At 39.3% G+C, this 27,878-nt stretch overlaps 2 protein-coding genes across 3 annotated transcripts; both read right to left on the bottom strand.

Moving 5' to 3' along the window:
• Positions 1-3,586: 3,586 nt before the first annotated feature.
• LOC111230871 (prostaglandin E2 receptor EP4 subtype-like) lies at positions 3,587-7,559 on the bottom strand. Of its 2 annotated transcripts, XM_022757748.1 has the most exons (3): positions 7,333-7,559; positions 6,466-6,956; positions 3,587-6,172 (listed from the first exon to the last, which is right to left on the bottom strand). In XM_022757748.1, exons 1-3 carry the CDS (start codon positions 7,358-7,360, stop codon positions 5,624-5,626), a joined length of 1,068 nt encoding a protein of 355 aa, XP_022613469.1. In that variant the 5' UTR covers positions 7,361-7,559; the 3' UTR covers positions 3,587-5,623. The 2 variants fall into 2 exon arrangements, with proteins under 2 accessions (XP_022613469.1, XP_022613468.1); XM_022757747.1 differs by having other exon boundaries at positions 6,466-7,559.
• An 11,262-nt stretch (positions 7,560-18,821) lies between these two features.
• On the bottom strand, positions 18,822-27,529 carry mrps27 (mitochondrial ribosomal protein S27). Its single transcript, XM_022757794.1, has 11 exons — positions 27,447-27,529; positions 27,214-27,291; positions 25,653-25,723; positions 25,424-25,482; positions 24,713-24,827; positions 24,343-24,421; positions 22,815-22,930; positions 22,453-22,555; positions 22,215-22,357; positions 20,301-20,468; positions 18,822-19,311 (listed from the first exon to the last, which is right to left on the bottom strand). Exons 1-11 carry the CDS (start codon positions 27,517-27,519, stop codon positions 19,066-19,068), a joined length of 1,251 nt encoding a protein of 416 aa, XP_022613515.1. The 5' UTR covers positions 27,520-27,529; the 3' UTR covers positions 18,822-19,065.
• Between the last annotated feature and the right edge of the window lie 349 nt (positions 27,530-27,878).

The following is a 27,878-nucleotide window of genomic DNA, read 5'->3' on the forward strand; positions in this document are numbered from 1 at the left end:
CCAGTCATTGAGTTTCCTTCAAAACATATTTGCTGTTGTAAATTAGTTGTATATGAATGTAATTTCTAGAGGACAGGGTTGGAAATAAAGGACACACTTTTTCAAATTGAAATGGTAAATCTGACACAGTTTTCACTGCAGGGTGCATTTGTGCCGTTCAAGAGCGGAAAGCTTGACAGGTGTTGGTGAGGTCAGATTTTTAAGGCTGTAGGTGTTCAGTGCAGGCATCCTTTTCTTTTATCATAGTTTTGTGTGATTGTATGTGTGGTTTCTTTTTTATGTCTTGAGGAAGACATACAACTGATTTCACTGGTTAGATTCTAACTCAGAGCATGGGTGGTGCACGGCAACTGCCAGATGACTCATCGATTTCATCTTCATCTGGACCCCGTGCAGCTTATTTCCTCAGCAACATGTAGTTTATTCAAGCGATGAAAATTTTCTTGGGAGGTCTGAGACTGATATGAATTGGAAATTTATGGCTATTACTGACTCAGTGAACTCTAAACCCGCAGAAATGTGCAGTGGAAAATGCTTCGCTAAATGTGACCCTTGTGAAAACACCCACTCACACATGTAATGACACACACATATCTGCACCATTAACAGATGCTATAATGCTTTAATTGCTTTTGGCCACTCTTCTGTCCACCTTGAACACTTCCCAGAAAGAAAATTCATCAGATATGATTTACATATCTGATAAAAAGATTTTTTTCTCTTTATCTCCTACTCAGAGCTCAGAGAGCTAATGAGGCTTTTATTTTGTTAAAGACTTTCAACTTTTTCACTTCCCACTTAAAAGCAAAGATACTTTAAAGGATGTACACAATGTTTATTTGAAAAATCTGTATTTCAGTGTCTGACTGGCGCGTTGTCTGATAGGTCATCACATGTGGTTAAGTTTTTCCTTTTTCCATGGGTATTATATAACAGTGGAGATCAAAGTTACCAATTAGCTGCCAATTTCATGGGAACTTGCTGGTGTACATAATTCTGCTTTAAAACCTTTGAAATAAGTCGCTCTACATATACTGTATATTTGTATGGGATTTAACAGAGTCAGGAGGGTGACTAATTCCAACCCTGGAGCTGTTCACATTGCTGTTTACAACCAGACTGAACCCATGGCTACAATGTTAGTAAAGTTGTACTTACATTTCGGATAAAGCCAAAATTTTACCAAAAAAGAAAATCTACATTTCTTTATACTAGTACTGTCATCCCTTTTTAGTGTTGTTTAATGGGTTTTGTATTGTTTTGTCTGAAACTTTGACTCTTTGCAGAAAAGGTTTCTGATCTGTGTGGGACTTACATGGATGAATAGAGGTGAAATAAAATAAAGAATATTATTTTAAAATCAAACTATACAGGAAATAGTAAGACATGACAACAACTGGGAGCTCTGCATTTTCAAACAGCTGGAGTTAAAAGATCATTTCAGAAAATAACGGCCTTAGTGGTATCTATGCATGCAAATAACTTTGGTCTGTCCAGTTGCTGAGATATCTGCTCTGAGAGAAGGAACATTCAAGCAACTTAAAACTTTTTTCCCCATTCTGTATTCTCATTTCAATTTTCTCTTTCTACATTACCCTCAGTTTTGCTTAATAATAATTAAGTTCATAGTTAACTTTTCCCATGAAAATTATACGTATACAAGATTTTACCTTCAACGTTCTTATAAAAAAAACTGATATTTTCAAATGTAGTTGATAAAATTTTGAACTGGTGTTTCTACTGGAAGAGTTTCATGCCGAACAAAGCTGTAGAGGTGCTCCAACTGTGAGTCACATAACGCTGGCTTTGGGAAAAATTAAGAGAACTCTGAAACAAGACGCAATTTGGTAGACGATCCCTGCCTGATAAACGCCTCCGGTATCTCTTTCGAATTCCACACCCTCAGTTTGTAATGTAGGATTATTGTAAAATACTTTAAGTCTCAGGCCCGAGCCAAGACAACCCTGATAACATACTTAAGAAAGCTCCCATAGAACTACAAAAAACACTCAACTGTTTTCATTGACTGAGTGTTATGCCCCATGACAAGTGAACTGATCCTTGTGTAAACTCAGTGAAGTGTCCTTTTGACACAATGGGAGTGAATAAGATTTGGGGTGCGGTGCATGTAGCAAAAGAAAAAAACAAAAAAACATTTAAAAAATAATTTCTTTCTTTCCAGAAAGAGTGTTGATGTTGCTTTGGATAATCTCACTGTGAACATTCTTCATTGGAACTCGTTTTGAACCTAGCCCCCAATCAAAACTGTCTGGAATGGAAACAAATATCCCAATACTATCTGCATGGCTAGATAAGATCCTTTAAGTATTCAGCTTTAGCCCCGAACAAGGACTCACTGTTCTGAGTATATGTTAAAAAAGGATGCTCTTCTCACTAATGTGAGAGAAACTGCTCCTGACACACCATAGCGGATCATATTTTCTGTCTGGATTACATTTCACTCCTGTTTCTTTTCCATCACTCAAGGGAAGAAACTCGTGCTCTTGTACCACTGTAAGACATTTACCAGTTGCTGCATCAGTTCTGCTTTGACTCTGGCTTAATTCCAGACTGGGATTGTTTTGTGTCCTTTTCAACTGGGGGTGACAGCAGACATGGTGGAGCAAGCGGGTGTTTTCTGCAGTTTATCAATGAGCACGGAGGTGACAGAGTGCAGAGGCGTCACTGAAGGACCCTGCTGATGTAAAGCAGCTCCACGGGTGTGTAACGACATCCGTGTCAAGTTGTACATCAGGATCATCCGTCACCACCTCCAACCCTAATAAATCCAAAAATGATATCCTCCTTTACTCTTGAAATTTGGTGCAGATTTGGTTTAAACCTGCCTGAGGCCAGTAAGGCTATTGTATGCAGCTTGTTTGTATGGGATGTGAATGTACACCTGTTCACACAGATGGTAAATATCAGCCTCATTGGTTGTCCATTTATACATTTAATTAGGTGAGGCAGACTCTGGTGAGAGCAAAGAGGATCAAATTGCTGCAAAGTGGAAGGCTTGTTGTTGTGTCTCACTGTTGTGTGATCCTATTTTGCACAGTCTAATTCAATTCATGCGTGTTGTTCCCAGAGTCTGGAGGATCCTCTGACACTCTTAGTCTCTTAGGCATCTCTGTAACATGTTTGCCTTAGCCACTGCATTGCTTGTTTAAGTTTAATTGCTACGAATTGGAACCTTAGATTGTGTTTATTGTTACAGGAGAGAAGCTCTCTCAGCCAGGTCTACTTCCTGAGACCGTGGGTGTTTTTTTTTTCCATCAGACTAACACTCTCTGTTTTTCTCTGTATAGGTGTGTCTGGCACTAGCTATTTGACACATTAGCAAGATCCAGCATTTATTTATTTATTTTTTTGCTTACAAAAATTTGGCCATAAACTTTGGAAAAGTGGCAGCCTGCTCTTCTCAGGGGCCATTTGTCTGTGCTAATGGGGTCATGAGATGATCTCACCAAGCCTTAGCGGGGGCGGGGGTGGGGGTGTGGGGGTGGCGGTGGGGGGTGACTATGAGAAACTTTCTGCTCATATAATCAACTTCCGCTTTATGTTGACAACATATGGTGACACGCCAAAGGCCATGTTTGCCCTGAAATGATAGTGTGGGTGTTAATTTACAGCTGCCTTGTAAATTGTACACAATCGTATTCCTGAACACACAGAAGTTCTCAGTTATTTCTGCTCAGTTTTGGTGCACACTAAGTCATGTTTGCACATAAGAAAAGTGACACAAAACAAAAACATGCTGAACTATGTGCCCACACGCTTCATTCAACATACCAATATGAACAAAAAATAAAACAAAGTGCATAATAAAATAATAATAAATAATAAAATCAACAGCAAGGGAGACAAGAAAGGCAGAACATAATCTGTGACATTAAGCAACAATCTGGAGTCAACGTAATAACATGGAAAAGGAGGCAGACTGTGCGCTTCAAAGCTTCAAACCACAGACATAAAGCTCATTTGAGCGGGAAAGCTCAAACAAACAGGAGTTAAATGTTCAGTCGATTATATGGCGGTAAGACAGGAGCAGAAGGTGTCATTTGACTGAAATTACATCACATTAAAAAGGGGAGGAAAATGCAACTAAACACAGAATAGGATAAAAGAAACTGTTCTATGTGAATCACCAGTCCTTGACTGACAAAGTAACAGCTCTTTTACAAACTTGAATATCTAAATTTAGAGATGTGGAATTAAGATTTTGGTCTAATTGATAGAAGAGCTGAAGTCAATGGATATTTGGTCAGTGTTAGTCTTTCAAACTAAATGCCAAACATTTGCTGGTACCAGCTTCCAATATGTGAGTTATCTCTGATTTCCATTCTAAACAGAATATTTAGGCATTTGGACAGTTGATCGGACAAAACAGACACTTTGAAGACATCGCCCTGGGTTCCTGGAAGCTGTGATGTTTTGTTTTTTTTCAGTTTTCTAATGTTTTGACTAAACAGTGAATTAAGATTAAGTGAGAATATACTCAGCAGAGTAATTGTTGGTTGCAGGTTGCAGTGGTTGATTATCTGAATTCTGGTTATTTGGATGTTTGTGCTGGAAGATAGTGATTCATGAACGTAAATACCAATCAAACTACATGACAATTTAATCACTGTGCAGAGATACTTCTTTTGGATAACCCCTTCAGAGTTGCGATTTATTAACTAGGACCTTCTCCTGGAGAAGAGTAATTTTATTACAAACAATATTTTACACAACATTGATAATTTCGAACACTGTTTTTTCTAAAGCTGACAGCTGTGTTCAAATAACCTCATCTTAATACATCAAGCAACATCTGTCCACTAATTTACACCACATTCTCTGTAGCTGCGGAAAAACTCCTCAACATTCAGATTTAAATAGTTTGGTGTTAATATCTACGGCACAGGGATCTTTGTACCCTCATTGTAAGATGGAAACCAAAGTCTTTCTAATTTGAGATGACAAATTTGTGTGTAACTCCAGGGCTGAGGAACAAAATCGTTGGTGTTCACCACATAATAATACTGCACTGTACATTAGTCATAGAACTAACACAATACGTCCTTCAAAAAGCACTGTACAATAGAGTTTGTTAAACAAATCGATCCCTACAATGGCAGCAACACGTGCCAGTGATTACTCATAAGGATCACATTCAATACAGTTTTCATTTACAATATTGACCACAAGTTTGTGACTCAATTATTCTAAATCGCTGGTCTCATATACTTTACAGTAAAGGTTTCCACAATGATTGAGCAAAGTAGTTGAAATCAGAAAGTGTAGCTTTCCCATCACTCACACATGAGTCATGAAGAAGTGGGTCATCTCTTTTGATAACTACTCTCTAGGGCTAAAATGATAAAAATCTGCTTGCACGGTTAGAGATAGTCATCACTGAGGTAGCTGGGTGCTGAAACAAAGAAGACACAAGATGATAAAGCTCAGAGCACTTCAAGTTTCTGTTTCTTTCTCACTGTGTGTGCCCAACTTCACACGTTGAACCATTAATTATTTTTATGTGCCTACCACCATTTTTCAGGGGGTTAAAAGTTCACTTAAGGAGAAATAATTCAGTAGACGATCTACCTCAGAGCGATCTGAGAACTCTCTCCTCATTAGTTCAGATGCATTTCTCCTCCCCTGACTCGGTGCTCAACGACACCTGAAGTGCTGGATCTTTTGGGCAGGGCAAGGCTGAAAGGTCCCTGATTGCATTTGTCCCTTTTCTGGTCTGACCTTCAACGCTGCCCTGCTCAAACAAATAAGAAGTTTGCGAGTGTCCGACTGATGACGGTCGTGAACCAGAGAATCTGTCTACTTTGTGACAGCTTCCAGTGTACACCTCACTTCCCTCCGGCAGGTAGAGGAAGGTCTGGGAGCTGCTGGTGACATCTCGCAGAGAGTCCCGGTTGGAGATGACCGAGGAGAGCTGATGAGCATCTATACAGTGGAAGTTTCCCTGTCTCTGTTGCCTCCTGGCTCCCATTTTACAAAATAGGCACTTGATTTTCTCGATGAGCTTGAGGAGAACAGCCTTGCGCAGCAGGATGTAGATCCAGGGGTCCAGAATAGGGTTGAAGGAAGCAAAGCGTATTGCTCTTAGATCCGGGTTTTTGTCCAACTTGAGCTCAACTGGAGTCTTATAAAGCTGGTTCAAAAACACCTGAGCCTGCAAGGACAATTAGAATAGTGGCTGAGTACATGGATAAATGTTTTACATTGTATGTAAGTGTGCAGCTTTGGATGTGCCTATGTGTGTGTTTGAGAGTGACAGAGCCACTGATAAAAACATGGGAGCAGTTATTAAGAACAAAAGAAATATGTTTAACTTTTGGATCAAATTACGTGAGTAAATTGTTCTATAAACAAAACAAAACTCCATTTGTGTGTAAGAGAGTCCTGCGTAAAACGTGCGTAATGGTTAGATTTAACCCCACAGGGAGCAATGAAAAGTGAACTTACAACAAGTGGGATGGAGCAGATGAGCACCACTGCCGACGTGCCTATAAGCAGGATAACCATCTGAATCTCTGCACCGGCTAGACGCCCAAAGCTGCGTCCTCTCCTCCGCGGGTCCACGCTGCGCCCCAGATCGGTTCCCAGCGACATCCTGCGCACGAAGCGCCGGTGCATTCGGATCAAAGCCCCACACACCAGCACGTTACAAATTACGGTGGCGAGAATAAGCAGAGAGCTGAAACCTGCATACATGTAGGTGTAGGCTGCATCGCTGGTCTTGTTGCTCCTCCACTCTAAAAAACACCAGGTTTGCGGATATTGTTTCTTGACCTGTCCAAAGCCCATAATCGGCAGGGCGCAGAAAAGCGCGTTGGAGATGTAGATCGCTAGGAGGGTCAAACCCGCCAGTTTTTGGTCCACATAGTCATTGTAGAAGTAGGCATGGTTTATAGCGATGTATCTCTCCACGGACATGGCACAGATGATGCTGAGTCCTGCCAGAGAGAAGAAAAGCATGGTGAATCCAAAGTACTGGCACAGGGGGTCCTCCCCGGGCCACGATCCCTTCACATAAATGGCGATGGTGACCGGACTGGCCAGCAGCGTGCCCAGGAGGTCCGTGACTGCCAGTCCACAAACCAGCGTGTAAAACGTGGTTTCTTTCTGTTCTTTGCGAGATTTACAAAGAACCACGATGGCGATGAGATTCCCAACCACGCCGAAAATGAACATGATGGACGGGATGGTCGGGACCATCGTCCTCCCTGTCATCGATTGATTATTCATTGTTAAGCCTTTCAAGCGCAGTTCAAGACGAGTGAAACAACTTTTCTCAACGCCAGTATTTCCAGTCCAAAGCATGAAACTTACTTGCACTTGAAAGAAGCCTGAGCAACATTGTCGAAGTCAGAAAAAAAAGCAGCTTCCACCTTATCTTAAAAAAACAACTTCCACAGAGCGTTCAGCTCCCCCACCTCATCCTCTGTATGGTTCTGCTGTGGTTAGTGGTGTTTGCTATCAGATCTTCCGCTAGCTGTACAAGACAGAAGCAGATTTCACTCACTAGGACAGACAGATGAAAGCAACCAACAGACACCACTGACTTCATTGAAATGAAGCTCTGCCCTCAAGCTTTCTGCAGGGTTCAGTCCCTCCCCTTCATTTCACTTCACAACCCTCATCAGCTGTTGGACATTATTGTGTAACATCATCACACAGGGGTCAACCTAAACTCACTGCAAATGCTGTACAAAATTGACATATAGTTTATTATTATTGTTATTAAATGAAGTCATACCTCAAAAACTTTAATGTAATTTTGTGCTTTCAAAGTTACCTGAAAGTAAAAAATAATATTTAACTTAAACTTACATTTTACTAAATGAGTGGAGGCTCCTATCTGCAGGAAATTAGAATCAGTTTCAGCTACAACATGCAGAATAAGTTCATTGTTAGAACCAAATATTCCTGTAATTTTAAAGACTGGTGTAAAAAGTTTCACTTCCATTGTTCATTTAAGAAAAAAGGCACATTTGAGGAGATGTGAGATATACTAAATACATTATTCTAATGACTTTAATAATGTTTTTCAGTAAAACAACACAGTAAAAGACTTTAAATCCACAAGTGTATATAAAATGATATAATGAAAAAAGATCCAACTATTGATAAGGATCAACAAAATGTCAAATGGCCTGCCACAAACAAATCAATTGTTCCCGGAGTTCATGCTGACTGGTCCACTAAATCTCATGCATTTATAAAACTGTCAGGTATCCTGCCGACAAAAAGTCAAATACTCTCAGTAAAAATAGATCCTCTCTGGAAAAATGATAAGCATTTCTTATTGTTGTTGTGTTTCATTACAAGGTTAAAGTGACTGTTTCTTTGATCATGTTGTTATAAGAACATTTTTTATCAAGCCATTAAAATTCAGTCCTCTAACAAATTAAGACATGCTAATGACTACAGCAAAACATAATTTGTGCCCACCACTTCCACTGTAGCAAACAAACATTGCGTCCTGCTGAGGGACAGTGACGACATCAGTGTCCCTGACATGATGGCAGGTCTGGTGACTTAAACTGCAAAACAAAACGTGTGATTATTCACTTTATAAATATCTGGAATCAGATTTTTCTCTGTCCGAAACGTCCAGGCTTGATTTCTTCAAAAGAATAAAAAGAAAGAAGGTGATTTCTCCCACTTGTGAGCTGTTACATTCATTTGAGACACTACAGATGAACCTGAATGGAAGCCTTATTGGAAATGTATTTTATTTATGATCGATATAGACAAGCACCATTTAGATTTATGAGTTTTTAAAGCAGTTTTTAACAGTGATCTATTTTCATGTTTGATTCTGATGACTAAACACAACTGAGAATTAACAGGGTTTGCATTTATCACAAATTAATCGTAAAACATGTCTGATAATTAGTGACATTTTGATTTTTGTTTTCACAGACGTAAAACAAATGTTTTAGATCCGGGTTTTCAACTGGAGTCTTATAAAGCTGGTTCAAAAACAACTGAGCCGGCAAGGAAAATGAGAATAGTGGCGGAGTTGATGGATAGATGTTTTAAATTGTGTGTAAGTGTGTGAGTGATTAAGAGGAAGAGGGAGAAATCCATTAATAAAAACATGGGAGTAGCCAAAAGAAAAAGCAGGAAGGGGAAAGTTAAAAAAAAAAGAAAAAAAAAGAGTGAAAAAACACTAAGAAGCACTAGGTCTGCATCCGTTACAGAACTGTAGCGACTTGACTTTGTTTTGTCTCCAGTGAGAATTGACCGACCTACTTAAGACAGGACTGGATTTGAAACTTTAAAGCTGCATTTCTGTACTGGAGCAGCCAATGAGCCAACACCAACATGTTGCAATATAGCCTCCAACCACAAGTGGCAGCACACCGCTGCTGGGCAGACATTCAGTGGGTGAACGAGGAGGAAATCTTGTGCAAACTGTGATTTATCATGACTCTATATAACTCTTGAGACTCTTGATGAACTCTTGACGGACAAAGACAGAGGCGTCAGTTTTTGGTAGCCTGGCTAGTTTTCTACAATGAATTTTGTTTAGTACTGTTTCGAGGCTAGCAATTTTCATTCAAGTGAGTGGGCACCATCTTTGAGCGCAGTAATCTGTTTGTTTAATTCACCCAGCTTTCTGTAATAAGCCTGCACACTGGCATTAAAATGACCAAAAAGTGGCAATTTTATCACATGCAAAGTGAAATGTGAGGTGGGTTGCACTTGATTCATGTTTTTTATTGTTTTGCATCTTCCCGAAATCTTTTTTTTTTTTTTTTTTTTGTTCTGATAAATTGCAAAAACAAATTTTCCTCTTTTGGGTGAGTTCAAGTTTTCAGAAAAACACTAAATGATTCTCGAGTTACTAAAAAGTTTGTTTTCCTTATGATTTCCATGACCTTTGGCAAACAGACCAGCTGTCACCACGATGCTCGAGTGGGCGGGGCTTAGCTGTACTGATGATGTCAGCAGTGGGCGGGGCAGACTTGTGGCTGGAGCCTGTTTGTCTATTGCATGGTAAACTTAACTCTGAGCTAACTGTCAGCTGCATCAGTTGTGAAAAGGCAGCATGGGCTTGTTGACTAAGCTGTAGGGTTTTCAAGATTTGAATCAGTTGAATAAGAACAGTCTTGAATGTATACAGATCTGCATAAGTACAAACCTACAGACACACACTGTCAACCCCCCTCAGCTAGCCTGACGACCGCTCTCACAGAACATGTTGAACTCTGAGGAATCAAGACCTTGAGCCCCGCTGCCGGACGTCATCCCACTAGACTGACCCTGTGCTCTTGGAAAACACTCTTGTTGTTTTCTTTGTTGCTAATTTCTGGCATTTATTTAAACAGAGAACGAGGAGAAACCCTCTGCGAATATGGGAGCCTTGAAAAAATAATATTCTTTCTTAAGTATGCCATTCATAAGTAGACTATATATATTATCATTGTCCTTAACATGTCAACTCTTTGATAAACATAGCTGTTATGTAATGTGTTTATGTGTGTGTATATGCCACCCTGTGCGCACAGAAAATATGATTTCAGCCTCCTGTTGCGTATTCCTGTACGTGTGTGTCTGGTTTTGAGACATGCAGAATGCGCTGTAAGTAGATTTGACAGATTAGGCTTCTCATGAATGTGCTTTTCCTGGATTTGTTTGTTGAAGTCAGATAACCTGCAGTGTGGCTGCCCTGCAAACTCAGGGTAATGACCACCAGCACCGCTGAAAGAATCCATTTTCCTGTAAATACGACTGGAGCTTATGTTCTGCTGATAGACAATCGCATAACTGAGTGGGTCTTTTCTGTTCGTATGTTTGTTTTGTTTTGTTGTGCAAAGAAAAAAAATACTTCCAAAACACACTATGTCTTCCAGGGATTTAATTCCTAGAATTACTACATTGTGTCATGGAAAGGTTTTGTGGCCTCTATAGACTCCTATATCCTCAAAATACTGCCAATTGGTGGAAAACACTCCTTACTTTTTCTCCTGTGGTAGTTGGCAGGGATTTAACTTTGTTTCTAAGAACAAAAGGCAAAATTACACCAAGGAAGAAAAACTAGAAATGCAAGTACAGGTGTGTGGCCCACTGTATTTGCCACGGTATGTATAACTCTGAATGATTTCCCTTGCAACAATGCATCTGTGTTTTGTCTTAATGCTAGGGTTGAGCCTGTGATTTATCACCTGAGATTATGGTTTGCCACAGTCCTTTTTGTTTAGAAAAACAACAGCTCCCTGTAGATTAAAGTACGATGTCTGATCACTGTGGACAGGTACAGACACATTTGGTAGGGTGTGGGATGGGTCAAAGGAAACAGTCTGCATTCCAGGTGTAGTTCTGCAGAATGTGTGCACATATGCGCGGCTTTTACACACCCATACATTTCACAGCTGGCAAAATGGACAGTTAACACTTCTGGCAATGGAATGACTTGGATACATATAGATTTTTTAAACTTGGGTGATTGGGTGTCTCAAACTGACAAAATAGACATGGTCATCATCAGCAGATAGAGTTTGCCCACTTTTTATGTAATTGTACATATTCAAATTTCCATTTTTCTGAGCTCTTTAAAGACTTTTTATCCATATTTGCTTAAAGTAATAGTTCAACATTTTTGGAAATAACACTTATTTACTTTCTTGCTAAGATGTGCCGTATATGAGGAGAATTATATCACTTATGTGTGTACTGTGAATGTGAAGCTACAGACAGCAGCAGCTTAGACTGACTGACTGGATGCAGTTGGAAACTGCTGGCCCGGCTCTGGCCAAAGGTAATAAAATCCACCTACCTGCACCTCTAAAGATCACTAAAGTAAAACATGTTAAATCTTGTTTGTTTAATCAGTACAAAAATCTAAATCTTGGCTGGGAGTGGAGACTTCAGGAAGCTACTGGTCCGGTCTTTATGCTAAGATAAGCTGCCGACCCCAGCTACACATTTACTAAGAGTATTATTAATGGTGCTCTCACTCTGGGAATAAAGGGAATATTTCCCAAAATGTCGAACTGATCATTTAAAAGTAGAGTTGGCCTGTTTGTCATAGTCAAGCATGAACTTTCAATCGCAAGCTGTTTTTCATATTTATTGAGAAATAAATGAAAAGCACTGGCTACCTGGAAGGGTGCAAAAATCCCATATAAAAATTTAAAAAGGCCAAAGCAAAAATAATGTTGGCATGCCTCAGAAAATGGTCAGCTGTAAAGCAAATGAAATAGTGGTGAGTGGCCTCATTTATTTTCATAAGCCTTGACCCTCAATCCATATATAACATTTTTGCCTACATTCCAGTTTTAAGCACTAAGCTAGTACTTTAAAACAGAGCAGTATACAGTTACTTTATACGAAACTAACCACCATCAGTCTCATCTTGAGTCATCTCTCTCTGCTTTAGCCTGGGATTCACAACATCTCTGAAAATAAGCCCAGGTGGACGGGTTGTTTTTCTCGAAGATACTCTGCCTGCAGCTTGTTTTTTAATGTAAAGTTTATAGAGAGTTTGGATGTGTTTATTCTGGGGTTTGGTAGATTTGCAGATAACATCCGTATGCGATCGCACTCAACATAACAAAGCTGCAGTGCTGAGAATCAGATGTAAACTGTTTGAACTGGCACTGAGGTTGACATGTGATGCCAACACGAAAACAGAAACAGTTTGTCTGCCTTTTGAGATCATTCGCAGCAGGCACCCGATCAAACCGTGTCATAAATTTGTTTGGACAGTCGATTAAGTCATCCAGTTTAACCATAACTTATCTCTAACCCCTTGACGATATAGATTTGCAGTACACAGCCACTGTAAATGTAACCTTGAGTGATCTGAAGATAAAACATGCATCTAATGTCAACATTTCTCTTATTGACAGTCTTCATCTGGCACACATCAAACTAAGAGGATTGTGTTTTAGCTTGAGGCTGTAGGCCTGCAAAGTTTGCCACAGTACAAAAGCTCAGTCAAATCAAAATGAAAAGGAACACTCTGATGCACTTAAATCCATAAACATTAAACTTTACACAATCAATTTCGTGGCCTTCTAGCAGGACAATTTAGTTGTAAAGAGAGTGTTACTCATATCATATCATATCATAGCAATGATCAAACAGCAACATTATAGGAAGTTGTTTTAAAAGTGTTAATCCAGCCAAACAATTCTGATTCCTTAGAAAAAGAGTTCTACATCACTGCAAGTTCCTGCACCAGTTCCTTTCATTGCTTCTGGACATTATGGTAGTAATCATTAACAAAGAGAGAAATTCAAAGCAACATTTGAGACGTTTACTGCTAATCTTCACATGACCACACAACCCCAGCTGCCCATTAAACCACAATGGAAAAAAAACATGCAGGATGCTACTTTGCTGATGATGCATAAAATAAGGAAAATGATGTGAACCTGCTGCCAAAGGGCTGAACCAAAACAAATGAGTAAAACCCAACCCACATCTTTTTTAATCAGCTTTATATTCTTTATTTTATATTCAGCTTTATATTCCAACTACTCAGTTTATGAATTATTTTTGGATGTAGCCTACTGTTTGTGAACTCCTGCTGTGTAACTGAATAGAAAAACAGCACAATTCAGATTACTGATGTACTGTTTATGTCAATAAGAAAGGATACAAAAGTTTTTTTTTGTTGTTTTTTTTTTTCTTACATTCTGAGTAACATCTTTTTAAATCTACAGTGACACTGTAACAAATAACCTTGTTGGAGCATAGGTATGCTTTTATTGTAGCAGTTTTGTGAATGCTACTTGCTGTGATTTAATGTTAAAGTGCGATTGATTTACTGCTAACCAAGCTAGCCATTATACTAGCTGTTCAAGGCTAGCCTGTTGCTGATACCACATTATAAGAAACTGTTAAATTACCTTTCAGCCATTTTATCTTTTCTACTTTTACTCTTGTGGAAATCGCTCCATTCAGACAGGCTTTATTTCTCGAAGCCAGGTGGGGCGATTTTAATATTACATGCCCGGGTCAGTGATTTCAATCCACTGTGGATGGTATATGTGGGTAATTTTTGTGTGGGTAATAATCACAGCCCAAATTGCTTACTTTTTTCAGCGAACTTGTTGGTCCTCCTGTAATTTAGATCCTCTCCGGAGCTACATAACCACTGACAGAAAATCTTCTCTTCTGCATTTTATCAGCTATCTGTAAATTGCAGGCTGTATTACAAAGTGTAGGTGGTGGTTATGAAAACATATTTGATTGTGACATAGCAGTGATGGGTAGTCACCTATAGTAATTCATTCTAATTTGCTTTTCAGTGTCATGAGCGGAGCTATAGCACCAGGCCAGTGGGACAGCTGTGATACGTCTTGCCAGACAGTTACATCATCCCTAAACACTCAGACGTTTTACCCACATCAGCTCAGTTTTGGGTCAATACTCTTTCACAAAGCTTCATAGATAAAGTGTTATGGCACTGAGATGTCAGAGGTTGAGAGACATACTGGAAATGCTTATCAGTATCAGAGCATCAAATACAGTAATTACTAGCAGGGCCACGTTTGAACAAGAGCCAGCTGTTATACAGTGCACATTCTGTAATGTGGACAGCTGGATATCAAACTTTCTATGGGCAGGAGAGCAGTAGTAATTTGTAGAGAAGGAGGAGGACTGAAATGGGGCGTCATCAGAGTGTTTGCACCATATGGTGCAATCCAGTCACAGACTCAACTGCAGATTTCACATCATAGCAAGTGTCAAGACCAAATGCTCATTATGTCAAAAATATCACAAACAATAAGAAACAATATATTAAATATGATAAAGGGTCAAACAATTATCCCTTTATATCGCTTCAGCCAAAGTGTTTGTGAAATGGCTGAACAGACACACACACACACACACACCTTTTCACCATGAGGATCAGTAGGGGGTAAGGTCTGCATCTAACAGTTTCTGTAACTTCCTTAAACTGACATTCAGGTGAAATTGGCCAGGTGTGTGGAGGGTGTGAAATTCTCTCTCAAACTCTCTTTCAACAAACAATTATGTCTGTCAGTTTTCAAATGTAATACATCACTATACACATTCCTTTAAGGAAAGGTTATCCGAATGTGTGAGCTGTCATCCCCGTTTTTACCATTCATTCTTGCCCTTCTCTATGACGGCAGGCTTGTCACCCCCACCTTCAACCCTCTACTTTCGGAGCTACAAAGAGGCGAAGAGTATTTGTCGTAAACACAACCAACTACACAATATGGTAAGGGGAAATCACCTAAAGCCACGTTGATATACAACAAATAGAGAGAATTGGTATTGACAAAAAAAAAGTTATAATCACAACTTCATCCTAACTATTATTCACTGAGATGGTGAGTTTTTAATCAACCTTGAAATAAGATTCATTTAATAAGCTGTCTTCTAAACAATTTGTTGGTATTTGGTAGCAAATGTATTGTACTGAACATTTGTTACTGAATGTTTCTGCAGTACTGAATGCAAACATTTTTAACAGTTTGAAAAGGGTATTTGTTGACCAGCTAATGATGAAAAAATAACAGGCAAATATATCAGACAGCAAATAAATCATATTTCTAATTACCACTGCACATCTGCCTAATTTATTAGTTTAATATGTGAGCAGTACACCAGTGTCAGAATGCATTAAAAGCCACGCATATCCTCAAAACAAACAGACAGACAAATTAAACATTATTTGTTTTCACTTATCTCCTTAAAATGTTAGATATGAAGCAGCTGACCTTGATGAATAATGAAAGATTAATAAACATTTTTCTCTGGAGACTCTGCTGCTGTGGGCAGGCTGGCCAAGAGAAACACAACCAGCAGCATCTTATCCTGTAATCTGCTCCATAGAGCAGGACACAGACACTCTGTGTTCTCCCATCTCAGATATAAATCACACTTATGAATCAGAAATAACATTAGAAAAAACATAACATGGTTTGTATTTACATGATAAGGAATAACTGAAGCCATGGGAAAATAAAAACTGAACATACTGTTCAGAGTAGATAGTAGATTCTAAACTTAAAAGGTTAGATGAGGTTGTGCTGGCTTTGTTACAAGTTCTCCTTGAGTATTTATTCTACCATTAAGGTTTCCTGGTTTGTACAGTAGCAGGTGTTCTGTATGTTCTGTATCCAGGCACCGATAATGTCTAATGCAGTCCCATTTCTCTTTCAGATTCTGTAATATTTGCATCTCTCAAATAACCCATGACACCCTGCAGCCACCCTACTCCTCCTCCCCTCCATGAAAACACACACAGATCTTTTAAAACACTTAAAAGGCTCTGGGCATCAGATAACCAGTGATGTGGATGTCAAACTTCCTGACTTTTTTTATCCTCATCACACCTCACCGGACGGACTTCATCAGCATTGTTAGCCCACCTGTCTATACTAATACTGGCACAGCAAAGTGATGGACGAAAACCTCCGACAACAGCAAGAACTGTAAACACTCCTGTTGCTTTCAAGCCAGTGATTTTAAATTGAGCTTAAGGACGAGACGCTGACAGTGAGTGGTGAGTGAAAATCCCCAAATACAAATATACTATTTACAGGTGTTTGATTACTGTTTTCTAAAAACTATACAGTGACCAGATGTTTTTGGGAAATTATTTAGCCCTTATCAAAAAAATGAAAGTATATATTCAAGGCCCATTTTTAGAAATGTGTGTCTTCAGTATAGGAGTGAATAACCTTGGAACAGTCTGGGGAAGTCCAAGTTGAAGTATACATTTTTGTTTTTTTAAGGGGATTTGACATGGGCCTGACAATAAGAGAAATATAGAGTAATACTTGCTTTGTCTTTCAACGACTGAAAGGTCGACGATCCCTGGACCTGCAGGAAGAAATGAGGGCAGGGGGGAGTGAATGAACAGCTCTTTCCCCTCCCTCAACATCCATGGCTGTAGAGCCCTTGAGCAAGGCATCTAACCTGCTCAAAGGCTCCCTGAGTACTGCACGGTGGCTGCCCACTGCTCCTGTGTGTGCATGTATTCACTAGTCATATCGGCTAAATGCAGAGGTCAACTTCCTCGAGTCACAGCAGGAGATTTTTTTTTAACAAAATTTGTTTTAAAAATTCAGTCTGTGCTATTCCTGCTGTGACAAAATGTCTGCTGTGAAAAAGGTCTATAAAGTCATAGTGGAAGGGAAACTTGCAGCAAGAAACATGCACCTTTCCTGACATGTTACAATGAGCCGGTGAGGACAGTCACTTGAAGATTTGACATTTCTAGAGTTTGACAAAGCAAAGAAAAAAAAGCAAGTGCGTTGAATGTGACAATATTCAGAATTTGATACGGATGATGTAAACGTTCCGTTTGGATATTCCAAATTTGGCCTTTTTCTGAAAGCTTTTTCTGACTAAGAGATGTCCTATATGCTGATATTATTCAGGTTTTATGAACATATTTGTATTGTATTTTAGAGTTAATAGCATTCATTAATTAGAATAAGTAGAAATCTTTGATTACACTAATAAAGCTAACATTATCTGATGTTGTTAGATGTTAGTTGTTATTTTATGCGTGTTATGTTGATTCCTGAAATACAATTTATTTTAACATATTATAGTTTACATAATTAGCCTCGTAAACAGCATTTCAGGCCAGGTCCGAAGTGTCTACGATTACTTCTTTTACTCTTCACTCCATTAGCAAGCAAACATTTAGCAAGCTAACAGTTTGCTACATCCAGATGTAAGTTACTGTGTGTGAATATTTAGTTACAATAAATCTCTATGTAAAAACTTTCTTGTGAGTGGAACTTATTTTAATTCAGTATTGTGTAAATATCCACTTACTGAACACTTATGTTATAACTAGGCTAAGTTTGAATTTACAAAAAACTGCTTCCAAGCATATAAAGTATCCCTGATCCTGAATTGAGTGTTTTATCGACTGCTGTTTCCAAGGTAAATTTAAAAAAAAAAGAGCTGCTCTCAGAATAACAGTCAGAGTGGTGCCTCTGGATCACAATGGTTCTTGTTTCAGCATTTTGTGCCGCTCATTCATCCTGGACTGCATACCAGGCTGTTTCCCAAGATCATGCTCTGAATACTGAATAGCTTCAACATAATGTGGAATGAATGCATTATGTGCTCTACAACAACTGCATTTTCTTCTCCAAAGATCTATTATCTTATCTTTCTGCAGATTCTAAACAACCTAGGCTTTATTAAATTTTCCAGTTAACTTTCGCTGTTTTTAGTAATAACTGAAGTTCATGGATTAGCTGATGTTGCACTCTCTTGTTGATATTTTAACTTTTTAGCAAACCCTAAAGTGCAGTTTGTGTCTATGTGAACAGTTACCTGGATCTGTACATCAGGATTTATATTTTCCATTGTCAAAGGAAAGGTTTCTGGACACAAATGCATTCCTTTCGGTGAACAGAAGTTGTTTTTTTTCTAGATTGGCTATCAGAAAATAATTCTTGCATTCTTCTATGCAATACCCCTTTCATTTCCCCCTGTGAGAAATCTTTCAAAGATGCTTTTGACAGACACACACACACAAACACATACATGCACAAGGACGGACGGACGGACGGACGGACGGACGGACGGACGGACAGACAGACAGACAGACAGACAGACAGACAGACAGACAGACAGACAGACAGACCTAGACGACTGCAGGCCGAGAGGAAAAGGAGTGGGAGGATGTGATGGTAAGATCTTTTCCCAGCTTTCCCTTCTTTTTGCTTACATGAGGTCACTCGACCACGGGGCCTAACAATTGATGTGTGCATATGTTCCAATTATGATATCATCCCATAGTCCACAACAGAAAAACAATTAATGTGAGACAGTTTTTCTGATACAAATGAATCAATCTTATTGTGACATTAAACTTATATTAGCCCAGTTCAATTCTATAAAAACAGAGCAATACTTATAAAATAAACACACAATAATTGGTAATATACAATATTAACTAGTGACATGATGAGATCTAATGTTGACATTTCACAATTTTAGAGACACAAAACTCTTATTATGTCCTAAGTATACACAATTTTAATGTTCATACTCAAAGGACAGTTCATTGATCTTGATTCAGCTCCATCCTCACTGTCTTTACGCCTGAGCTGCAGCGTTGGCAGCTAACCTCTCCTGTTTCTCCTGCTCTGCCTTCTCCTTCATCTCTTTCTCTCTCTGGATCAGCTGCCTCCTCTCAGCCTCCCAGGCCTGCACGCGACTCTCGTACTGCTCCAGGTCCGGTTTCTCCGCAGCAGCCAGGTTCTGCCGAGCAAGAACTGTCACTAAATCCTGGAAGGAGGCAGACTCCACCTTACCCTGAGACTCCAGCTGGCTTCTCAGTTCCTGGGGAGGCAGGGAAACAAGAAAAAGTTGAAGGCGCCAAACAGTGACCTCATCACTTCATTTACATTACTTGGGTGAAACCCTCTGAACCAGTAAGCTCTATTCATTACATTTCAAATGCTCGAGCTTCTCTGAAAACATTCCTAAATCCCCAAATGAGTCTAATTATCAACATTTAAACGAATCCATTAAATGTGCAAAGAGTGTACATTTTTTTTTAATATAACAGTAGTAGACAAGCAACAGACCACACTGATCGCCTGGTATCATATATTAAAAGACACAAACTTGATCAGTAAAACTAGTCACACTTTGAAGGGTCTCTATGGAGTTTATGACTGTTACGATCACCGGTTTATTCACTCTTGTAAATGCTCTTATGATGTGATCCACCAAGCCAATCCAGCCAGTTATTTCACACTGAACACATAATGTCACAATTTCATGATAAACACACCAATTAAACACACATTTGTTAGATATCCAGAATGTACAAAATACATGTTGGTGAGTGACAATGAATGTAAACTTTATTTAAAAGGAAAACTCAACAGGGCAACTTTGGTGTAGATGGTAGTGTGGTGAAAAGTCTATGGCAGCTCCCTTAAGCTCATTTATTTAAGCTCATTTACATGAAACTATCTCTCAGTCAAATCGTCACATAGCCATTTTATAAAAAAAAAAAAAAAAAAAGAAAAGAAAAATGTCCCTCTGCATTTGAAAACAGACAAAACAATCCCAGACAAAACCATGTCAGTGTAAAGGCTGCACCCTGTCTGCTAAATCAGTGCGTCATTATAATCATGGAGAACCAGCAGAAAGCACAGCTCACGGGCATGAGCACTGCTTTAATCAGAATTACAACCCCAGTCGTGACAGGAAACGCTGTTTATCACATGTTTACCGTCTCGCCCCGACTAGGAAAACTAATGTAAATTCAGTTGCTGCTACAAACAAAAACACACCTGCAGCGAGCGACAAACACCCACCTTGAATCTGCTGGCATACTGAGGTAGCTTGGCCTGCTCGGCCCGATCATTTTCATCTACACTGTCTTCTTTCTTGTCCTCCTCCTCCTCACCTCCTGACTCCTCTCCAGAAGTGTCAGAGTCTGACGTGGAAGACAGTTCCTGTAGCAAGTCATTCATGTAGTCCAGCTGAAAACAAACGAAAATTCATGTTCAGAATGCAGAAATATAGTTTGATATATATATAATATAGTTTGAACATTCAATATAAAGTGCAGTTTGGGTTGTGAAATAGCCATTAGTGCCTGAAAAGTCTTTGTTTGTTGTTAATTAAATTACCCAAGTGGAGGTTTAATATTTTATCTACTTTTTAAGAAGATGCAGTTCCTTATTTGAATGATTACAGGACAGGTAGCAATGATGAAAGAGGCTGACCACCTTACTTGACAACTCACCTCTTAATCTTAGGAAGAGGTAAGATCAACTGTAACCTGAGGCAGCCGTCACCAGCACCTTTACTTGAGATGTAATATTTCCTCTCCGTCCTACGGTGTTATCTGCTCTGTCTACATTATTGCTGTGCCGCTGGCTGACACACAGGCCATTTCGTTCCTGTTGCAGTGACATCCTCGGTGCTCCAGGCTCTTCAAAATCTCATTAGACGTGGACAAAGCTGAACTATTGAACTGGACAGCGCAGGCCGGATCAGAGGTGCTTCACCCGACCGTGTGTGCGTGCATATATGTAAAAATAACAACAATATGACAGCACGTGTGTTCCATCTCAGCAGATGAACACTGTCTGTGTCATACACCCCACCTGGGAAGTAACAACAGCCTGTCTCTTCTGTGTGTGTAATGCTGTCTTGCAGAACCATAATCGCCGTTTGAGACTAGGCAGCAATTTCATTGTAAACACAGAAGGCTGTTTGTAAGAAAGTTTAATCCAAATTAATCTCACAGCAATAACCTCACACTTTGTTTGACGTCAAACCAACAGTCTGCGGAGAGGACCGATAACAAAAGACCAAATTAGTGCAGGGAGTGATGCTGTTGTTGTGCAGTGTGTTTGTTGAGTGTATTTGCATATCCTGTACTAGTATGAACACTGCGGGTCGATGCTGTATTTTGTAGTGCACTGATTGTTGCTGTATTGTTCTCTTCTGCCTGTATGGTATGTCATGCACGCCGTCACTCATTAGGTGTCGTGTGGACTATGCCTGTGATTTATTCTAACTGCACGCTCAAATTGTGAATCAATTATGTCTATCAATCGATAAGGTTTACCAAAATCAAATAAGTAATAGTAGCAGTAGTAGTAAAAAATGACAATTAAATGTGCTGACCAAATAATAGCTTGTGTGTGGTCAGAATTAAATCATTACAAGATTGAAAAATGTCATCTCTGTGCATTCAAGACAGATATACTGTAGGTGCAAGACATGTTTAACTAAGCTTAGCACGAAGGGTGAAACTGAAAACCTATTCATATTAATGAAAAGAGAGAAAAACATGCCTTCCACCTTCCTCAAAGCCACTATGTTTTCATGTTTTCTGTTATATAAGATATTGCGCCACATAATCTAAAGCAGTATAGCACGCTGCATCGGAGCCAGGGATTAGTGTCACATCTAAAGCAGAGCCAGCTGTGACTTAATTAATGTGACTGATAGGGAAATTTATTTTTTATGATATTGATATTGGATCAGTATTCCCAGCAGTAGATACTATGGCAAGCCAGTCATGGGTTTTGTTATTGAAAGAGTTAGGACTGTGCCCATACCTGGCCCCTAAAAATGAGGACCACACCGTCGACTGCAAAGTCACTTAAATGCACATTTGTCTGTCAAAAGGTCATGTCGTCCTTCAAACAAAAAAAATGTTTAAATAATAATCACACGCACACACACACACACTTGAATTTTTAAGTCCTTACGGTGTCTTTGGACAGCTTGATGTCACCAGAAGCAGCAGCCACTCTCTCGATGACAGCCAGCGCTCGGTCCAGATATCCATGACCCCAGAAGAGAGGCATCCCTTTGAACACGGCATGTATGCCGTTTGAAATCTCCACCTTGCCTACATGGAAAGGAAGAGGAGAATAAACGAGACAATCACAGTGAATAAATAAATAAATAAAAACAATATAGTGTGTGTGGGGGTGAAGTACACACCGAGGAGAGCATTGCCAAGTAGCTGAGCACTGAGGCCAACAATGTCGTCTTGCTTCAGTCCACAGATGAGCAGCGATGCCCCCAAAGCCCGCTCCTCTGACACCTGAACACAACGAGAAACAAGTGTAGGTATTTCATTTGGAACCAAACTGGAAACACGCTAATGAGTTTCAGGCAGCCACTTTTCCAAAACAAATGAGTAGCAGTTTTGAATCAAACCCTCATAAATCACTCAGAGCATCAGGAAACTGACTTCACTGTAGAGCACAAGGTAATGTGCTGTATTTCCAAGGGTAAGAACATACTGGTATCATTTGTTTTCATAACACCTCCCATGTTTCTGCGGCTGCTTTTTCACTCACAATGAGTTGTGGTCTGGTTGCCAGGTAACTGCCCAGAGCGTACAGAGACAGGATCTGTGTGGAGGGAAGGTTGAAGGCTTCCTGAAGCATCACCTCTTCAACCACAGAGCACGCACCTGTATAACAAAAACGTCACAAATGACATATTTTTATAGTGAACAAAATCCCCCCATGCACAGCCAATATAAGCAGTCAGTGTCAATGTATGTTATAATTGGCTTTCTTTTTGTAAGGCTACTGCACTGAATGCTTTTCCAAGTCTTCCTATGTAAAATAATATCCTTACTTACTTCTAAAACAATCTGCACCAACAATTATTGAGAGTATTGGCAAAATGAAATGCTAAATGAATGCACTTTTTCATTCATTACTGTTGAGTAAACACTGGGAGTTAGCTCATTGAGATAAACAGGTGGTGGAGCTAATTGTCCAGTCAGGCATCATTAAACTACAACAAAAGAGGAGGGCGCAATGAGACGTGGAAAACATGATGGAAATATGGCATTGTTTGTTTCATATATCAATTGGAGCAACGATACAGTCTCCTCATCACTCAACACAGATCTGATGTTTTCATTTACTGTTATGTGAGTGGAAGCCTCAGTGGATGTTTAAGTTACATGCTTCATTCACCAAGTCTGTTTCTTTTTTGACACAGTACATCCACTTCTCTGCCCCAGCCAAGCCTAAAAACTTTACCATATTTTGTTCTTTTTTTCTTCTTCAAATTTACACCATTTCCACATTTTCTTCATGCACAAAAATAAAAGGCTCAATTCTTGCCTAAAACAGATGAGTACTGTAGTTTTCTAAATCAGGAAAAAATAACAGTACATTTGTTGGGGACTATTTTCAGCTGTGGTTTAACACTTACTAGTGAGTATTTACAGCAGCAGTAGTGTCTGTAGGACTGACTCAAAATAAACTCCAGTGCCCACATTCATCGTAATAAAGGAACATGTCGCCCAGTGCAACGAAGTGGCTCACTGATGTGTTTTTAATAGTTTATGGACAACAATGGAGCGCTTTGCCACAGAGGAATGAGAGATGTCAGGTTTTAGTTGTCAGTAGGATCAATTCATTGTTGGTTTTGGTCTTTTCGTAGGATTTGTTAAAAATAAAATTTCTTTTGAATACTGCCCGTTCCTTCAAAGTAATGAAACAACATTGGATCTGTGTCTCTTCAGTACTGAAGCGATTCAGTGTATAAGCGCTAAACAAACAGTGATTCAACATTTATCAAATGTAATTTTGACGTCACAACACACCTGAAAACACTGTAATGCCAACTATGCGCCTTCACTTGTTGAAAAACGACACATTGTTTACTGTCTAATGTTATTACAGAAAAATATTCAGGCTTCCCCTTTACCTCTGTCTTTTACAAACAAGGAAAGAAATGTTTGAAGTCTGATTTTAGTGTTCCCACTCCTGGCAATATTCAGAGTTAAGAGGAATGTGTTAGGAAACCTGCAGGGTCTGTCTCAAACAAAATTTTTTCCAGATTCTTTGATTAAAAAAGTCTTACTTTTAAAGTCTCCATCCTTAATGTAAGGATCTATGAGCAGGTTGAAGGTGAAGTCATCTGGGAATATTCCATACTGAACCTACACACACAGACACACAGACACACACACACACACACACACACACACACACACACACACACACACACACACACACACACACACACACACAAATAACAACACAAAATTTTTACATTTGATTTTTAGTTTGAAAATGCATCTGGGTTGTTAAGATTAGATTTATAATCGCTCACACTGTCAGGTAACTGTAGCTGTCGGGCCTGATCAGAAGCATCTACTCAGACTTCGTCTCCGCAGACTTTGAATATGAGACTAATGTACATAACAGAAGGAATATAATGTGTTGTGTACCTTGTTTTTAAGCGTGTACAGGGCCTTCTCCCTGGCCCCGTACTTTAGACACTGTCTGATCCAGCTGTGCATGGTCCATTCTCGCAGGTACCAACAGTTTGGACTGTGACGAAACCTGGAGGGATAAAAATAATAATTATATATATATATATATACATATATATGTATATATAAAAGATGTGATGACGAGAAGAGATGACATGCGATCAGATTTAAATGTCACAAGTCTTTAGTGAATCATTTTAGCTGCTGAATGACCAGAAGAGTTTGAAAATTTAACAGCTTCATCCTGAAAAATCAGCACTAATAACTGACATACAAAAATCCAAACACATCAAAAACAGTTGAATGAACTGCCATTAATGATTACTTGTTACAAACTTCCCCCAGAGTGGAAAGACGGTTAATTCTCACTCGATTATGAAAATGGATGTGTCCCGAACAAGGGTGCGATTGGGAAATATACTAAATCTTGTAATCACAAGAATGGGTGCAGATTCCAGAGGAGGGAGTAAACAGGAAAGGTCTGGAGTTGCCCCGAACAAAGAAAAGCATGTGACTGAACATAAACCAAAACAGACAAACCAAACAGACAATTCATTCCAAGAAAAGCACGCAAGTTGGTACCATGGACCAAAACCAAGGAAGCAGCAGATGTCTGATACAGAACTGCAGATGCAGAGTATCAAGAGTAAAAGTGATTCCTCTTACTTGTAAAGGTAGTACTCTGCTTGATCAATTTCCTCCCGAGATGATATGTTGTCAACAAACTGAAACACAAACAGAACGTATAAACCATTACCAAAAACGTTGTTTCGGCTACCAAAAAAATTCAAACGTATTTGTTGCTTTAACGGTGACAGGTTTACCACAAAAAAAAAAAAAAAAAAAAAAAAAAAAAAAATCAAATAGAGTCCATTTAAATCTGGATGCAACCTACCCGCGACACAGTCAGAGAGCTAACTGGGAGCTTCCTCTCATATGTCCTCTCCATAGTGCTAGCCAGTTCAGCTGTGAGTTTAAAAAAAAAAAAAAACACCAAAAAGACTATTAGACAGTTTGATGTGTAATAAACAAAGTGTTGAGAATGTATTTCAATGTGGTATGTCACACTTGCCTAGGAGAAAACAGCACAAATTAAACTTTATTCACTTCTGTCATTAAATGCTTCATCATCAGTCGTGATTCACTTAAAACATTTCCAAAATTTTAGTAGGCCTACTACTGATTTTAATTTAATTGTTAGTTGTGTGTGTAGCCATTATAGCCACACTAGTGAACTTTTGCCAATGAGAGCACCATGAGGCTGCAGTCTGACACTGCCATCCTGTGTTGATCAAGTGCACACACACACACACACACACACACACACACACACACGTTTGATGCTTGACTGCTCAACTTTTTTTTTTTGACACGACATAACCTGCAATCAGTACTTCTGGATGTGGATATGTCAGCTACATGTCATATTTAATTGTGAGAGTCCTTTTTTCTACATAACAAAACCAGCTTTAATTTTGTCTAAACACAATATCAAACACACAATATTAAGATACATTATATCAGAACTTTAATTTAAGTGCAAGAGAAGACTGGCAATTAAATCAGGAAACATCTGATCATAGAAGAAAACACACCTAAGTATCTCACCAGTCATTCAGTGCCGACTTTCGGTAATTGCTAGTTTGCATTTTAACCTGTACCAAAATAATAAAGAAGTTTGATATCCAGACAGAGATTATAGCAGTCCTGATTTAAGGGCTGCATCTTCTACAATTCATACTTAAAGACTAAAAACATCCTATGTAGCACAGAAATGTGTCATCCTCCTGCTTGAATTTGGAAAACATAACTGGTGTATCCTTTGCTGCCTTCAGTACCTCACAGTCCAACTGTACTCTCCATCAATTTTCTGCACTTACTTATCCTGTGCAAGAGCGTATCCTACCCTTTGCAGGTCGCCACTCTATTACTCAGTGACTATATAGAGACAGTCACACTGAAAAACTTAGCCTGGTCTAATGAATCTGGATTTCTGCTGAGGCATGCGGACGGTAGGCTCAGCCTGTCTGATTATTGTTGCCGACCATGTGCCTCCCTTTACGGCCACAATTTACCATCTTCAGCATGATAATGCAACATGTCACAAAGCAAAAGTCATCTCAAGCTAGTTTCATGAACATGACAATGAGTTCAGTGTAAGTGTTAAGTAGCCTCCCCAGTCTCCGGATCTAACTTTGGGATGAAGATGAGCTGACAAATCTGCAGAAATTATGTGATGCGATCATGTCAACATGGAGCAGAATTTCAAAGCAATGTTTCCAACATATTAATCAATGTCGTGAAGAATTGAGACTGTTTTTAGAGCAACGGGAGGCCCTATCCAGAATGAGTATGGTGTTGCTAATAAATTGCTCAGTGAGTGTAGGGTCCCCTGGATCATGTCCACCTTGGAGACTCTAGTTATTATTGCTTGAACTGCCGGTTTTAGTTCTTACCCAGGTTCTGATGATCTTTCTCCCTCGCCTCCCACACTTTGGTGTCGGTGTAAGCCGCTGAGAGCAACCATCTTCTAGCTGCAGAAAGACAAACACTGTCCATCAGGTCATAGGGATACATGTACCACACGTGGGCTAGTCGGCTGTTTACGAGATGTTAAACATTTTCAGAAACTTTAACGACAGCAGACAAGGTGTAAAGACCTCAGTTTTGCGTTGTGTTATGTGTCTACCTGAAAGAGACGGAGATAAACGGTTAACTTTGGCAGCTGCAGTCACACATCGCTTCAACACGGAGGTTGCCATCTTTGGACGATACCATTTCGTAGTCGGACTGGGGGAGTACCGGAAATTTCTGACGGTCCCTCAAACTGACGTAAGAGGGTCATACCAAGAGTGAGACTCGGTAAATTTGATGGAAATCATGAAACTTGATTACTTATTTATGTACATATAAAAAGTATTTTTCTAACCACCTTTACGTGGTGAAAGCGTGGGAAAAGCGCAAACCTAGGCCGAATCTACAATTGTTACTTTTAAATGCCTTTATTTACAACAAAGACCTATAAAATTCAATGGAGCCAGTGAAGTCCATCAGGCCTAAGTCTATTAAGGTCAAATCATTAAAGTTCAGATTCATGCACACGGATAAATTGACAAGTATT

This window comes from Seriola dumerili, unplaced genomic scaffold (assembly GCF_002260705.1).
Source record: "Seriola dumerili isolate Sdu_G_001 unplaced genomic scaffold, Sdu_1.0 BDQW01000290.1, whole genome shotgun sequence".
NCBI lineage: Eukaryota > Metazoa > Chordata > Actinopteri > Carangiformes > Carangidae > Seriola > Seriola dumerili.